This window comes from Mustela nivalis, assembly GCF_964662115.1.
Source record: "Mustela nivalis genome assembly, chromosome: 18".
NCBI classification, from domain to species: Eukaryota; Metazoa; Chordata; class Mammalia; order Carnivora; family Mustelidae; genus Mustela; species Mustela nivalis.
In genome coordinates this window covers 39,904,508-39,920,683 of record NC_139037.1, presented here as the reverse complement: position 1 = coordinate 39,920,683, position 16,176 = coordinate 39,904,508, and the positions used below count along the sequence as shown (strand labels likewise).

The window sequence follows — 16,176 nt, the reverse complement described above, 5'->3', positions numbered from 1 at the left end:
ACATTGAATTATTGAAAAAAATTCATAATTCCCCCACCTTCACAAATATTTTCATTTCTGTATATTTCCTTGTAGATCTCTATATGCCTAACAATCCATACAGGCAGGGGACATTCAACTTTGCTTTCTGGCAACAGCATATTAAAAGGACTCTTCAAAATCATTTTGCCAATGGGAGCTGTCATTTGGCTTGTTTACCTTTGTCATATTAGCCTAAGGTTATAAACACCAACAGACAAGGGTGCCCAAGATCTCATAGTACTGCCATGAAAACACCCAGATTCCCCTGTAAGAATGAGATAAAAATAAGTAAATGAAAAGAATGCTTTTTGAGAACTCCATCTTGTCCCTGGGGACACAGGGCTGCAGCATATGGTCAGTTCCTGCACCTTCAGTCCGTTTTTAATACTGAGGAATACTATTTGAATGTGACTTTGATCTGTGTTGACCACAGCCAGAGATCGCTCATGTGGAGACCTACTGCCCTTCCTGGTTCCCTCCTGCATTACAAGACAAGTATAATCATACTGTACAGAAGCACTTGGGGATTCATAATCCTGAATCCTGAATCCAGAAATTCAGAGAATTTCTGAATATCTCTTTATGTAATGAAATCTATGAAGGATAACAATGTTGATCAGGACCTTCACTTCACTTCAAATGGGCATAAAGTAGATTAAGAATATATGTATTTTTATTTTTATTTTATTTTTTTTTTTAAAGATTTATTTATTTATTTATTTGACAGAGAGAGAGAGAGATCACAAGTAGGCAGAAAGGCAGGCAGAGAGAGAGGAGGAAGCAGGCTCCCCGCTGAGCAGAGAGCCCGATGCGGGACTCGATCCCAGGACTCCGAGATCATGACCTGAGCCGAAGGCAGCGGCTTAACCCACTGAGCCACCCAGGCGCCCCGAATATATGTATTTTTAAATCACAAGAGTCAATAGCTGAATTTTTTGAGGGCGTCTTTTCCAACTAAGTTATAAATGCTGCATGTTACTTTTGATTGATTTATTTTTTAAAAGATTTTATTTATTTATTTGACAGAGATCACAAGTAGGCAGAGACGCAGGCAGAGAAAGAGAGAGGAGGAAGCAGGCTCCCTGCCAAGCAGAGAGCCCGATTCGGGGCTCGATCCCAGGACTCTGGGATCATGACCTGAGCAGAAGGCAGAGGCTTTAACCCACTGAGCCACCCAGGCACCCCATTTTTTTTTATTTAATAAACAATTTCAGGTAGATGAACAGTTGACATGAAGCCTTTAATTCCACTTTGGATCTGATGCCACATACAAAACCACCCATGCCGTGCTCATGTTTTCCTGATAGCAGGCAGCTAATGCGGTCATGGTTCTGAGGGCTCCAGGTTACTCACAGAATAGGATTTTCCCAGCCTCCATGATAAGTGAGAGTTTCACATCTATAATTTCCCAGAATTAGTTTAGGTAGCCTGATTGCCGGGTAAAACCAACTGTTTAATCAATAGTAGGCTTTCTTGGACTCAGACTTATAGTCTGAATTTATTTTTTTTAAATATTTTATTTATTTATTTGACAGAAATCACAAGTAGATGGAAAGGCAGGCAGAGAAAGAGAGAGAGAGGGAAGCAGGCTCCCTGCTGAGCAGAGAGCCCGATGCGGGACTCGATCCCAGGACCCTGAGATCATGACCTTAGCCGAAGGCAGCGGCTTAACCCACTGAGCCACCCAGGCGCCCTATAGTCTGAATTTAAATTCCTAATCTAAGTACTGTAAATAAATAGCATTTATACAAATTTGCTTTTAAGTCCATCCACTAATTCTGATATGGACTAATATCACAGTAAGCTCAGTTCATTCTGATTTTTTAAATTTATATGGAATCTTAGATAATAACCATCAAACTGTAACATTTCATTTTGATATGTAACTGATTTCTACTAAATGTTTTAAACTCTGGAATGGACCTTTGGGTCCATTGGTCAGGGCTCCCTCCCTGTTTCACCGTGGAGGGAACCCAGGCACAGGAAGGTCAATGACTTCTCTGAGGTACTTGGATAAAGAGGCAGAGTCCCTGTCCATCAACAGCTGATCTGGCCTTGAGGGAGGAGGCACTCCCCACAGGAAGACAGAGGCGAGTCTTACATTCTTTACTTCTCAGGCTAACACACAGGCTCTCAACGCAGGGCTCACACCCTTAACAAGCAAGCGTTCATTACAGAAGGGAGAGCTATCTCTGAAATGCAACTGAGTAGCTAAAAATGTACCAATGTGCAGGTAGAAACAGACCATGCAGCATCACCAGGAGCCTCATGCAAACCAAAACACTCTTAAACCAAAATGACTTGTCATTTGACATCACACGTCTCTTATGTAGCTTATTGTAAACCTTAAGTAAACCATGCAGGTTATGCTCTAATTTTCTTTATCAAAAATCTTTCCTTTGAAGCTTTTAAAAGCATTAAGTTCTTCAAGCACACAAAAAATGAATTTGCCAGGCATTTTTTTCTCTCCTACAAGCATTAATGTTTCATTTTTTTTTCCATAACTAGCAATAGTTAAAAGTTTCTGTAAGTGCCTTGACGTTCCAATTGCTTGTCTTCTCCAAATCAGATAAAATAGTACTGTTTTCCCAAAAGGGAAGTCAGGGTTATTTTCTCTTTACAGGTATTTATCATAGCATTTAATTTCAAATATAAAGATCTATCTTTTAACTTGTATCTTTAATATGGGAAACTAGATTTTTTTTTCTTGGCCATAGACTCTAACTTTGATCTCATCATATATATCCTATGTTAAATATCTTGAAAAATTTCCCTGTACTTATATCATGGTATAAAATCATACCGAATGTTTTTATAAATTAATGACTTTGATATCAAACACCTAAATGGAATCAGGCTTCTATCAGAAAGCAATGTCTTGAATTATATACATAGGAATGAGAGCAGAGAGATATAGTGACAACAGCCTATTGCTCAAGCAGAAGCTGATTCTTCTTGCATCACATAGCGAAAGTTCTAGTAGGAAATGTTAGAACTCCGAATAATACCAAATAGTCCTAATGCTTAAAACTTTCAAACACAGAGTTCTTTAGGTTAACAGGTCCACAGGATAAATAGTTCATTGTAATTCAGCTTTTGTGTGTGTGTGGGTGCAACATTTTTTTTTTAATTTTCTTTATTTATTTGACTGAGAGAGAGAGAGAGATCACAAGTAGGCAGAGCAGCAGGCAGACAGAGAGAGAGAGAGAGAGAGAGAGGAAGGCAGGTTCCCCCTTGAGCAGAGCTCGATGTGGGGCTCAAGCCCAGGACCCCAGGATCACAACCTGAGCTGAAGGCAGACATTTAACCAACTGAGCCACCCAGGCGCCCCTATGTGCACGTGCAACCTTTTACCCCTAATTTCAGTGACCAGAGGACTCGAATTAGGTACACATCTGATTCCACATACAATTAAATACCCAAGGGTCTGCCAAGTGGGTGGAAAGGGTGACAACAAAGACATTTGTCCCAACTGCTCTCTGTGGATTATACAACACCTCATGGGCTTTTTTCAATAGATTCTGCTGAACGATTTTTTGTTGTCGTTATGAACCAAAACAACTTGGTAAGAACAGAAGAGTCACTGTATTAGAAACAAGAGAGTATAATAAAGGTGTTAAAGGATAGTTTCCAACATTGGGTCACAAAATGCCCAGCCTCCTCTCTACTGGGAAAACTGAGATTTGGGGAAGGGAATGGAGATTCTGTATTGCGATGTTTATGGGAGGGGAACAAAGGCATGAGGGGATTTCGATAAATTTTATGTCATTTTTGAAGTTACCCTGAGCAGGCTGGTGCAAAAGAATTTAAAGTGGTTCCTATTCAGATGAGGCAGAAGGTGTTTCTTTTATTAGTTAAGGTCATAAAACTTTTAATCGGCTTAAACCCTTGTGGGTGTTTTAAGACCATTATCGCAGACACACACGGAGATCCCATATTTTCACCCTGAGGTACTGTAACCTGTGTGCTGAGGAGGAGGGAAGCGAGCTGGGCTAGAAGGGTGGACCTCAGGACTGGGCACCATGGCTGCACCCCTCCTATTTGCCCTCCGAGCTCCCTTTGTGAAACTGTCATTTCCTTCTTCCTGGTCTTCTTTCCCACTTTGAGGGTAAAAATGAAAAAAAAAAAATACCTTGTCATTTTCAGCCAAAGTCTCTGGGTTTTATTCCAAATTACCCCCCCCCCTTTTTTTTGACATTTTATTTATTCATGACAGACAGAGAGAGAGAGGGAGAAGGAGGCTCCCCACTGAGCAGGGAGCCCACCCAGTGGGGTACTCTATCCCAGGAACCTGGGATCATGACATGAGCTGAAGGCAGGCACCCAACTATCTGAGCCACCTAGGTGCCCCGAAATTACCTTTTGACAAGTAAATGTGTTTTCTCAGCATTATTTCCCTAGCTATGTTCTCTTTGCAAAACAGGCGGCCGGTGGTGACACTGCTCAGCCTGGGACCCAGGGGTTTCCACCTTCTTTACTCACTGAGCAACAGAAGCAACCTCTGTTATGTACAGCGTGGTTCCACTAGTTTATGCTATGACCTCCTGCCTGCAAGATCTATTTTCATAATAGATGTATATTTACTAACTTAAGGGTGTAAGTAAAGACCACTGTGTTTGACTCATTGGCACGTATGACTTCGTGGCCAAATGTCCTCTATAAGAAACCGGCTTTGATAGGGCAACATATGGTTATATGGTTTTTCTTCCTCAATGATTCTTGTTTCTAAAACGCCGCTGAAATTTCCAAGTGGAAGCTGTTGCCTTCTAACCCGGTTCTGGGGCTAATCCGGTCCCACGGCATGCAGCAGTGTTTACCCTCTCAGGGGTCAGTGTGAGGGTCAGGGAGCTGTGTGGCTTCCTCCAAAGCCAGCTCTCCTACTGGCCAGCAGGCAAATTCCAAGGGATAGAAAGGATTAACGGCTCCAAAGAGGATTCTGCAGCCCTCCCCCCCAAGGAGGATCTAAAACTCTGGTCTAGTTCTGGAACAAACATGAGCCCCTGCAAAGGAGAAAGTGCCTGTTTGAATAGCATTATGTCTTTCCCAAAGCTTGTGCTCCTTCCAGGCTGACCGGGAAGAGTCCCTTGCAATAGGCAAGTGGGGGCAGTTTCAATGTCTGGTTTCCTAAGTAGGGTCAGCACTTGTGGGGAAGGTCACCGAACCCCAAACCGAAATGTCTTCTAGCTGCTTTTGGTAACTAATTGATGAACTCTGCCAAGAAGCTCAATGGTGTGCCATAGAGAAAGCACTTCCAACGGACTTCGCTTTGCACAATATCCTAAGCTTAGGCCCCAAAGGATTAAGGTAATATAACCTGCTTACATCTTCTTAGTTTTGTCCAGGAAACCAAATCACCACCCACACAGCAAAACAACTCCCCCGGCCCAACTTCATTTCACCTCACCCCCCTTTCAAACTAACCCACGCAGAGTGGGAATCGCTGGTAGGGGTGGGGGCACCAAACACCAGACTCCGTGTAAACACGCCCCAGCAGCACACGTGGTCACCCATTAACTCCGAGGAATCTGGGGTCACCGTGGGATGGTTTTCTATTAATAGGGGATAAAGCTGCTGCATACATTAGCGGTAATGCCCTGGATGCCCGCGCAAAATTAACTCCTCCCGGGTCAGCAAGAGGAAACCATGTTCTGCCTAAGCAGATGTGTGCTTGAAACATGCGTGTGTGTGTGTGTGTGTGTGCGCGCGCGCACACACACACACACACACACACACACGGGGTTTTAGAACCCCTTCCTTTAAACGTGCCAAATCCCACTCCCATCTCCAGTCCAGGCGATTGCCGTCGTTCCCAAGGGATTTCTCCCGGGAGGGAGCGGTAGTGGCAGGAAAAAGTCGTGTGTCGGTCAGCTCAGCTTCGCCACGCAGACTGCCAGGGCCACAGCCGCCAGCAGCACGGCGCTGAAAACGGTGGCGGCCAGGGCCTTGTTCGGGTCGCAGGGCCCGGTGCGCTCCTGGACGGACACGGCGCCCACGGAGGAGACACGTACGCTGGCGCTGGACAGGAGCTCGGCGCCCGCCGTTTGCCGGGCCTGCACCGTCCAGCGGGGCACGTTGACCTTCATCTCCATTTCTTGGATCATCTCGCTCACCTGAAGGATCTCGCGCTCCAGCTGGCGCAGGTCGTCCACGTCGAAGTTGCCCTCTGCCTCGTGCCGCAAGCTGCGGACGCTCAGGGCGCGCGCTGCTACGCCAGCCGAGTCGCCCGCCACGCCTGTGCGCACCAGCGGCCGCCGCGGCGCGTGCAGCGGGAACGCAGTGCCCAGGGCCAGTGCGCGCCGCATGTCGGCTTCCAGTAGGTCCAGGCAGCCGGAGAAGGCCACCCAGAGGCGCTCGAACTCGGCGCGCTCCTCGGCGCCCAGGCCCCGGTCGCGCAGCGCGGCCGTCAACTGGGTGCGGGTGGCCACCGCCAGCTCCTGCGCCTTCTGGCGCGTCTTCTGCAGTTCCTCACGCAGGTTCTGCGAGTCCGCCGAGCCGCCCACGGTCAGCACCAGGTGGTGGTAGCATGCGGTCGCCTTGTTGAGAGCGTCCAGCAGTGCCTTGCACTCCTCCCTCGCCATGGCTGTGCGCTCCGGCGCAGCCCGGCCCCCCGCGCCCCTCTCGGTTCCACGCCCTCAGCGCAGCGGGACGCTGCCAGTCCCGACGGCGGCTCCCGGCCGAGCGGCCTGTGCGCTCCTCATGGCCCCGAGACTGGCTCGGCGCTGCCGATGTTGTCGACGAAGCCTCTGGAGACCAGCGACGTGCGCCTCTGCGGACTGGACGCAGAGAGACAGCCCAGTTAGCTATCTCCCATCCCCTCATCCATCCTCCCCCGATTTGCTCGGAGTCACACGCCTAGTTTCTGCACCTCCCTCGCCTCCAAGGAGCTCTCTGCGAAGCCCGGGTTGCGGTCCCCATCCTTCTCCAGTGCGGTCGCCAAGGCTAGCCGGCCGCCGAGCCGCGCGCTCCGCCTTAGCCACTGCCAAGGGCTGCGGGGTAGGGTTTCTTAGGATCCGCCCACCCCCTCCCGTCCTCCGAGGGCGCTTCCATCCCTTAGACAGTGGATGGGCGGGGCCCCGCGAGGGGAGGTCACGTGTGGGTTCCCCCATCTCCCCCTTCTCCTCTCCCCGTTACAGTTCGGGAATACTAGGGCTCGGCAGTTCCAACACTCCGGTATCGTAAAGACTGGGAAACTGAGGCCCAGGTTATAAAAAGGGGGGGGGGCTAGGTCACGCGATGTCCATGTAAGTGAGGGAATTCGAACTCAGGGACCCTAACTCCCAGACCCTGCCAGCGACGGAGTGGTGTGCCTCGTAGAACTGGGCACCTCCGTCCTCCAAAGCTAGCAGTAAAGGGCAGTTCGCAGGGCGGGACGGCTCCCGGATCTCGCCATCAGGATCCAACCCACTTTCCCCCGACCAAGCTAGGACCCCACCTCTAGAGTCAGATCACCTTCGGCCCCGCCCCCTCCCGTTCCGGGCACGCGCAGTCGGCGACTCAGGGCTGAGTAGGAAGCCCTGTGCGCCGCCTGAACCCCACCCCGGCTGGGCGGACTCAATGATTGCTCTGCGCACACGTCACTCTGGATATGGACGGCCGCTCATTGGGCTGACCAGGTGCGGCTCCGCCCAACGGCGGAGTAAAGAGGTGGGCGGTGGAGCAGAACCGCTGTGCTGGGGTGGTGGGCACCGAGGTCCGAGTCCGGGCTACGGGAGGCGTCGCCGCGGCTCCGAGGAGGGCAGGGAGTGAAATTATGTAGCCTTTTAAGTAAGTGTCCTTCCTCCTGTCTCATCCCGCGCCTCCCTTCTCTTGGGACGGCTGCGCCTCGGGGCCTAGAGGCCGGGCGGGGCCCGGGAGCTGGAAGGGGGAGGGGCTCTTTCCTCTCGGCGGCCAGCGCCCGGCGGCGCCCCCAGGCTGGGCTGGCTGCCCCTGGGCGGCACCCTTAGACCCTAGTTCCTCGCTGGCTGGATCACCCCGCACGCGCATTGAGGGTCCCGTCGTCCGCCGGGCTCTCTTTGCCCCTGGAGTGCGGGGTAGCAAAGAATGTGCCCTCTGACCCCCGCGACTACCGGACGGGCCAGAGGATGCGGGGTCCTGGGAGCTCGGACTTGCAAGCAGTGGGCGGGGCAGTCGTTCAAGAGCTGAGTGGCCTCGGTGGGTTTGCGGACCGCCTGGCAGGGCCGCTGGAGGGGGAGGATGTGGGTGGGGGTCCGGAGCCTCAGTCCATGTGGTCCCTGGGGGTGGTGAAGGCGCAGGGGAGGGAGAGGGAATCCCTGCCTGCCAGCCTCTTGAAGCGCCGGTCTCCTGCTGGGTAAAAATTACTCCAGGAAAACTTAAGCACCAACAGATATTCCGGACTCTGGGTCTATTCAGTTCTTTTCGTTGAACATAGACTGCCCAAGGTGGGCGAGCTAGGCATGGACCCTGGAGATGTTAGGGACTTGGCACTAGCAGCCGGTTCTGGACCACGGAGCAAATGACACGTCTTCATTGAGGATTTAGGACATTCAGGGGAGGAGGGGCTGGGGAGATTGGAGGGTCTACTAGTTTGCATTCGAGCTGGGGGTTTCCAGGTTTATGGGATTCATGGGCAGAGGCTCTTATTTTGATTAGCTCACTCTCCCACCAGCCCCAGAGAAGAGCAGGGGGTCTTAGTGGGATATTAGCGTTGGAGTTCACCTTCCCGGGCATGGTACCGAGGCGTTACAGAAGATCCAGAGCGCTGGGCCCCAGGGCTGCATCTCACTTTGTGCTCTGTCCTTGAATCTATAGATTTGGGGCCATTTGTGTCCGGGGTTTGGATGTTCCAGGCCTTGGCCATTCTCCATGGTGCAGGGTCTTTGCCACCCACTGACCAGATGGGGGCCTTAACAGGGAAAGAGTAGTTTTCAAGAGAAAATGGATAAAAGGAGGGAGAACCCATTGCTTTGGGGAGCTTTAAGGACAGCGGAGGGATATGAAGCTACAGAGATGGGTGTAAGGCCAGAGTGAGAGTCCCTTAATGCCAGGAAGAGAAACTGAGAGTTCATCTAGTAGGGAGTGGAGGGGAAGTCCTGGAAGAATATAGTAGCCCACCCTTTAGTCCATGGGGAATGTGCTCCAAGACCCCCAGTGGATGCTGGAATCCTCAGGTAGTACCAAACCCTATACTCCGTTTTTTTACCCCCTATACCTGCGTACCTGTGATGTTTAATATTTGAAGGAGGCAGAGTAGGAGATAAACAAAATTAAAAAATATTAACAATATAGTGTGATAAAAGTTAAATAAATGTGGTCTCTCTCTCTCTCAGAATATCTTATTGTGCTGTACTCACCTTTCTTGTGATGATGTGAGATGATTCAGTGCCTCGGTGATGAGACGAAGTGAGGTGACCAATATAGGTATTGTCATATAATGTTAGCTGCTATTGACTTCCTGACTCTGTGTCAGAAGGAGGACCATCTCTTCCAGACCCCAGTTGATCATAGAGAAATGAAACTGTAAAGCAAAACTGAGCCTAAGGGGGACTGCTGCCCCATAGTAGACTTTAGTGTTGGAAAGATTGCTTTGCTTTCCTGTGGACCAGTCCTAGTAAGATCAGGAGGGCAGAGGCCTCTGAAGGAGAAGCGCAGGATGGGAGAAGGGACAGATGCTTGTGTCTAGGCTCCGTGGCAGGAGAGCAGCTGAGGCTCTGATGTTGAGCAGATCCCGTGGGTGAGCTCTCTTCACTTTGGCTTGCCACCGGGAATCGCCCTGCTAGGCAGCTTCAGTGGGAGAGCCAACAGTCTGTCTGCCTAGGGCCTGGGGTCAAGGTCTTGGTGTGTCTTCTTGTGGCTCTTGGACTGTGTTGGCCTCAGGAGGGCAACTACTGGGTCTTTGTTATTCACACATCTGTGCACTATTAGTGTTTCTGTGGGGCCCTCCCTTTGTTTATGAATTGCCAGGATTAGGTTGGTGTCCGGTCGGTAACTTGATTCTTTTCTAGAGGAGCAGAGGAGTGTGACCAGGTGAAGATAGACCTAGAAAGGATTCAGACCCAAATCCAGGGGTGGTTGTACTCCTCCAGACTCTTCCTGCTCCTTTAGTGGTCACACCCCTCTTCCAGCTCTGAGGCCTTCCCTCCCTGTGTGATTCTCCACATTCCAGCTGTCCCTGTGTTTAGCCCGCTCTGAGTATCGTTTGTTTCTGGCTTTTTTGCCTGTGCCAGCCTGGCTACCTAGGGCCGGCCCTTCATCCTCCCCTGGATTTCCAGCTTCTTTGAGAGATGATGTCTCCCTGGGAGCTTGAGCTTCCTGACACCCCACTATCATGTTATTCAGTGGACGAACAGTTAAACAACATGCCTACAGTGAGCCACGTGGCCAGGCACAGACTGGATGCTTTGAAGAAAAGCTTTTGAGAAAAATATGGACATAAGGCCAGAAGGACATAAGTGACTATAACATCATATATTACAGCATCCAGTTGCTTCCATTTGCTATGAAACAAAGATAATGCATCACAAATTAAACTCTTTGGAGAATAATGCTCATCTTTTCGGATGCAGTGTGCATCTTTTTGGATGCAGCAGTAAGTCTCGTGTGGGTCTTTGGTGAGCGCCCTCACCAAAGGGTGGAAGCAGCCACAGCAGTGAGATTTCAGCTGGGAGTTTATCTCTAGAAGGCACAAGACATTCCTGTGCTGGATTCTGCTGAGCCAGGCTGCACGAGATGGGGACACCTGACCACCCAGCCTCATCTGGGCTGGTGGGACGGTTGTAGACCACAAAACCACAAGTGTGCACACCACCCTCTTGAAATGTCCGGTGCTAGTTTGAGACCTTGCCTCGCTCTCCTGTTTGTAGGAGTTAAGCTCTGATAACTCATGTTCGGGGTATTTGGTATCTCAGATTAATTTTGCTGGATTTTGCTGTAAATCATCCTATCATTTGTGCTTAGGCAGGGGTGGAATTTTTTTTTAAAGGAGTTTTATAAGAGGATTCACTCCCCTTTCCCATTTAATAAGGAATAGTCAGTTTACTTTGCATGTTATTTTATTTATTTATTTTTTAATTATTTATTTGACAGAGAGAGATCACAAGTAGGTATAGAGGGAGGCAGAGAGAGAGGTGGAAGCAGACTCTCTGAGAGCCCGATGTGGGGCTTGATCCCAGGATCCCGAGATAATGACCTGAGCCGAAGGCAGAGGCTTAACCCACTGAGCCACCCAGGCGCCCCTGCATGTTATTTTAAAATATAAAACGAATTCTTTTTTTTTTTTTTTAAAGATTTTATTTATTTGTTTGACAGAGAGAGATCACAAGTAGGCAGAGAGGCAGGCAGAGAGAGAGAGGAGGAAGCAGGCTCCCTGCTGAGCAGAGAGCCCGATGCGGGACTCGATCCCAGAACTCTGAGATCATGACCTGAGCCGAAGGCAGCAGCTCAACCCACTGAGCCACCCAGGCGCCCATTGCAAGTAAAACTTGTGAGGGCGTTAACCTGTGTTAAGCATTTACCCCCATGTAAGAATTTCATTCTGACCTTGAACACCTGATTGTATTGGATTCTTATATGTTTTAACCACTGGAACAGAAAGGTTGAGAAGAGCATTGGACAGTGCTCTTTGAATCCTTACTCCTGGACAGAGGGTTCAGTCATTGGCAACCAGGAGGAATGAAGTCCTAGAGAAAACAGATGAGTCGGGGCTGAAACTCATCAGGCTCTATCCCATTCACAAGCAATGCTTGCTTCAAGTCTTGTGTGTTTCATGCATTTGGACTTAATGTTTTGATGTGGCATTCAGGGGCCTCCCCTCACGTTGCTGTCCCTCTCTGACCAGACTATTTGCATTCCTGTTCCTCCCCTGGATTCATCTTCTCATCAATTAAAAAAATCTTTTATTCTTGGGTTTTCTGTTCCTGCCTTCTCTGCTGCTCTCCCTCTTAGCTTCCTTCCCTGCTGCTCCCGTCCCCAGTCCTGACCTGTGCTTTGAATTTGTTTACTCTGTGAATGCACATTCCTTGCCTCCCAGCTAGGTGGTTATTTTCCTGCAACAGAGCCTGTCCATGTCACCTCCATCTTGGGTATAGAGTTGTTGGAGCTCTGAGGAGCAGAAGGAGAGCCTCTTCCCAGCTTCATTCTGACTATATGGCCTCCTGTCTCTCCTGTGATCTCTGTCCAAGGTGTCTTTAGTTTTGCAGTCTGTCATATAGAACCGATTGTGTCAGAAACCAGAAACAATTTTGTTTTCTTGGGACTATGTCCCCAGCAAAATCACATTATCCACTTGTTCTGGTTAGGGCCTCATAAAAGGATTATTTGGGCTCTAGTAATAATTGAATTCAACAAGTCAAATACCTGAATTGTTGCAGAGCTGTCTCTGGGGTCCAGGGAGAGACTATATGTAGCCTTTTTCATGCTAGGCTCTTCCCCTAAGAGGATTTACAAGGAGCTCAGGGGCCTCCTTCAGGCAGTCCCCAGGAGGGCCTGCGGCACAGACAGTTCTGCCTGGACGAGACCCAGGGAATTCAATGTAGGACCCATGGGGCTATCTGTCATGGTGACTTTTCCTTTGGGGGAAATGAAATATGGAATCTGGGCATCTGTGGCTTATGAAATAACCCTTAATCCAGGCATAGTTATTTTACACAGCGGGTGTAGTGGTTAGAGAGGCAGATGTTAGAATAAATTCTGACATCTGTGTAACAACCTCAAGTGGGCCAGCTGAGCCTCAGTTTCTTCATCTGCAAAACACGAGGCTCATGATACCTATAGTTATTGTGAGCACTGGTTGTAGTTGGTTGCCTGCAGTTATCATGAACATGAAGGTGGAATGAGGGTGAATAGAAGTTATCACGGTACCTGAACCAAAGATGCTCTCGAATAGTGGCTGTTTTTATCATTAGCCGTAACAGAATTCATAATGTACTTACTTATATGTGTTGTCCTGGCATTTTCCCAAGAAGGCATGTTGGACTATTGTTACATAATAAGAAAGTAATTCAGTTTTTTATTCGTATTTCATTTATCTGATTGTGTCAAGGATAAGTGTACTTGATGCTTTTTAGTAGTTGCTAATTTTCTCTTTGAAAAAATTTTATTTATTTATTTGAGAGAGAGAGAGAAAGAGCGCGTGAGCGTGTGCACACAGGAGTGGGGGGAAGGAGCAGGGGAAGAGGAAGAAAGAAACTCAAACAGACTGTAGATCTCACGATGCTGAGATCAGGACCTGATCTGAAGCCAAGAGGCAGATGCTTAACTGACTGTAGCACTGAGGTGCCCCATCGAATTTTCTTTTATAAGAAGAGGTCTCAGGCTCAAGCTCAGAATGTTTGGCAGTCAATAGTATCTAGCAGAGTTTTACATAATGTCAGTTGCTTCTGTAATTTTTTTTTTTTTTAAGATTTTATTTATTGGGGCACCTGGGTGGCTCAGTGGGTTGAGTCCTCTGCTTTCAGCTCGGGTCATGATTCAGGGGTCCTGGGATCGAGCCCTGCATTGGGCTCTCTGCTCGGTGGGGAGCCTGCTTCCTCCTCTCTCTGCCTGCCTCTCTGCCTACTTGTGATCTCTGTCTGTCAAGTAAATAAATAAAATCTTTATCTCTCTGCCTGCCTCTCTGCCTACTTGTGATCTCTGTCTGTCAAGTAAATAAATAAAATCTTGACAGACAGAGATCACAAGTAGGCAGAGAGGCAGGCAGAGAGAGGAGGAAGCAGGCTCCCGGTTGAGCAGAGAGTCCAATTTGGGGCTCGATCCCAGGACTCTGGGATCATGACTTAAGCCGAAGGCAGAGGTTTTAACCCACTGAGCCACCTAGGCACCCCTATTTCTGTAATTTTTTTAAAAAGATTTTTTTTTTTTTTTAATTTGAGAGAGTGAGAGAAAGAGAGAGCACAAGTGGGGGATGAGGCGGGAGAAACAGACTCCCCTCTGAGCAGGGAGCCTGACACAGGGCTTGCTCACACAGCCCCAAGATCATGACCTGAGCCCAAATCAAGAGTCTGATGCTCAACCATCTGAGCCATCCACGTACCCTGGAGTATACTGTTTTCATATTTATTTATTTATTTATTTAAAGATTTTATTTATTTATTTGACAGAGAGAGATCACAAGTAAGCAGAGAGGCAGGCAGAGAGAGAGAGAGAGAGAGGAGGAAGCAGGCTCCCTGCAGAGCAAAGAGCCCGATGCAGGGCTCGATCCCAGGACCCTGAGATCATGACCTGAGCCGAAGGCAGAGGCTTTAACCCACTGAGCCACCCAGGCACCCCCTGTTTTCATATATAAAGTTGTAATAAGGGTTCTTCTAAATATAAATTTTTAAAAGAGAGTAGGTGTTTAAAGGACTATGTCAAACACTTAACAGTAGGGCCATTGTGTGCAGTTACTGAAGGTTATAGATTAGGTGCTGTGCCCGGCAGAGAGAGATATTGGCAAACTGGGGCTGATAGACAGTCTGTGAACTACTTACCAAACTGTGTGCCCTGGCACAGGGCCGTTGTACCCACTGGGAAGACGGGTGCCTTTTTCTAATTCTCATCAAGACCCCCATGTGGGCCAGCAGTACGTGGTGGTCTGTTGGTATGCAGTATGGCAAAAATACTGAGGCAGCATGTAAATGGGAGTCCTCAAGACAGGTGTTTGTATTCTCCATTTCACCCCTTGAGATGGAGGCTCAGATGCTTTTTCTGTGCCCATTTTTCATATTCATCTCTGATAGCTCTGATAGCTTGGGGAAACTACACTCATGGTTGGTAAATGGAACAGACCGGGGCAGTGAAAGCCCCGTTCACAACAGGAGAGAATCTATACAGAATACACAAATAATGTTTTTTTTTTTTTAAAGATTTTATTTATTTATTTGACAGAGAGAAATCACAAGTAGTCGGAGAGGCAGGCAGAGAGAGAGAGAGGGAAGCAGGCTCCCTGCTGAGCAGAGAGCCCGATGCGGGACTCGATCCCAGGACCCTGAGATCATGACCCGAGCCAAAGGCAGCGGCTTAACCCACTGAGCCACCCACGTGTCCCACAAATAATGTTTAATAAAAGTTATTCATAATGTGTTTGATTTAACCAGAGGACATTGAAGAAGACATATGTGGAAAGTCATACCATGTCCATGGATGATGAGATTCATTATTATAAAGATGTTGGCTCTCTAGTCCATAAATTTAGTACATTTTTTAAAAAGACTTTATTTATTTATTTGACAGAGAGAAACAGTGAGAGAGGGAACACAAGCAGGGGCAGAGGGAGAAGGAGAAGCAGACTCCCCACTGAGCTGGGAGCCTGAGGTGGGACTTGAGCTGGGATCCTGGGATCATGACCTGAGCTGAAGGTAGACACTTAATGACTGAACCTCCTAGGTGCCCCAGTTTAGCGCATTTCTAATAAAAATCCCGAAAGGATTTTTCATGGAATTGAGGAACTGATTTTAATTTATGATATTGCAATAAATTAGAAATAGCCAGATAATTTTGGAGAACAAGGAGGAATGCCTTTCTCTATGAGATACCAAAGCTTATTATGAAGCTGTAGTCGTGTAAACTAATGGGGTCTAGCTCTGCTCTGTCCAGTATAATAGCCATGTGGCCTGTAAGCCCTTGAGTGTGGCTAGTATGAATTGGAAAGTGAACGTAAAGTACACACCAAATCTTGAAGATTTAGTAGGAATAAAAAAGAATGTAAAATATGGGGGCACCTGGGTGGCTTAGTGTGTTGAACCTCTGCCTTCAGCTGAGGTCATGATCTCAGGGTCCTGGGATCGAGCCCCACATCAGAGTCTCTGCTCAGGGGAGCCTGCTTCCTGCCCCCCCCCCGCCTCTCTGCCTACTTGTGATCTCTCTCTCTGTCAAATAAATAAAATCTTAAAAAACAAAGGATGTATAATATGCCATTAATAATTTAAAAATATGGATCACATGTTAAAAGTATAATATTTTGGATATATTAGGATAAATATACAGTTAAAATTAATTTCGTCTTTGCTTTTTCGTATGGTTACTAGAAAATTTTAAATATGTGATTATGCATGGTGTATATAAAATTACAGTTCTCATATATTCGTTGGATGGCACAAGACTAGACTATTGAAATAGAGGAGAGTTCAGAAACAGGCCACACATATATGGAAACTTGGGAGTATAGCAAAGATAGCATTATTGGCCAGTGCAAAAAGGATAGGCTATTCAGAAAATGGGACA

The 16,176-nt window shown here is 48.0% G+C and overlaps 2 protein-coding genes across 11 annotated transcripts in view; one reads left to right on the top strand and one right to left on the bottom strand.

Annotated features, from left to right (window-relative positions):
- Nucleotides 1–1,050: 1,050 nt before the first annotated feature.
- Nucleotides 1,051–7,060, bottom strand: RGS9BP (regulator of G protein signaling 9 binding protein). Its single transcript, XM_082708612.1, has 2 exons — nt 5,735–7,060; nt 1,051–5,688 (listed from the first exon to the last, which is right to left on the bottom strand). Exon 1 carries the CDS (start codon nt 6,597–6,599, stop codon nt 5,886–5,888), a length of 714 nt encoding a protein of 237 aa, XP_082564738.1. The 5' UTR covers nt 6,600–7,060; the 3' UTR covers nt 1,051–5,688; nt 5,735–5,885.
- A 430-nt stretch (nt 7,061–7,490) lies between these two features.
- The window catches only part of ANKRD27 (ankyrin repeat domain 27), a 52,800-nt gene continuing 44,114 nt past the window's right edge, over nt 7,491–16,176 (top strand). For 3 of the 10 annotated variants that reach the window (XM_082708588.1, XM_082708583.1, XM_082708589.1), the window contains exon 1: nt 7,633–7,785. The gene's annotated coding sequence lies outside the window, so the exon portion shown is untranslated. Of the gene's footprint in view, nt 7,786–16,176 lie in introns of all 10 variants that reach the window. The other 7 variants (XM_082708585.1, XM_082708587.1, XM_082708592.1 and 4 more) reach the window with 4 other exon arrangements.

Excerpts from the sequence above, each read along its gene's own strand:
- RGS9BP (XM_082708612.1), bottom strand. The coding sequence starts at position 6,599 with ATGGCGAGGGAGGAGTGCAAGGCACTGCTGGACGCTCTCAACAAGGCG.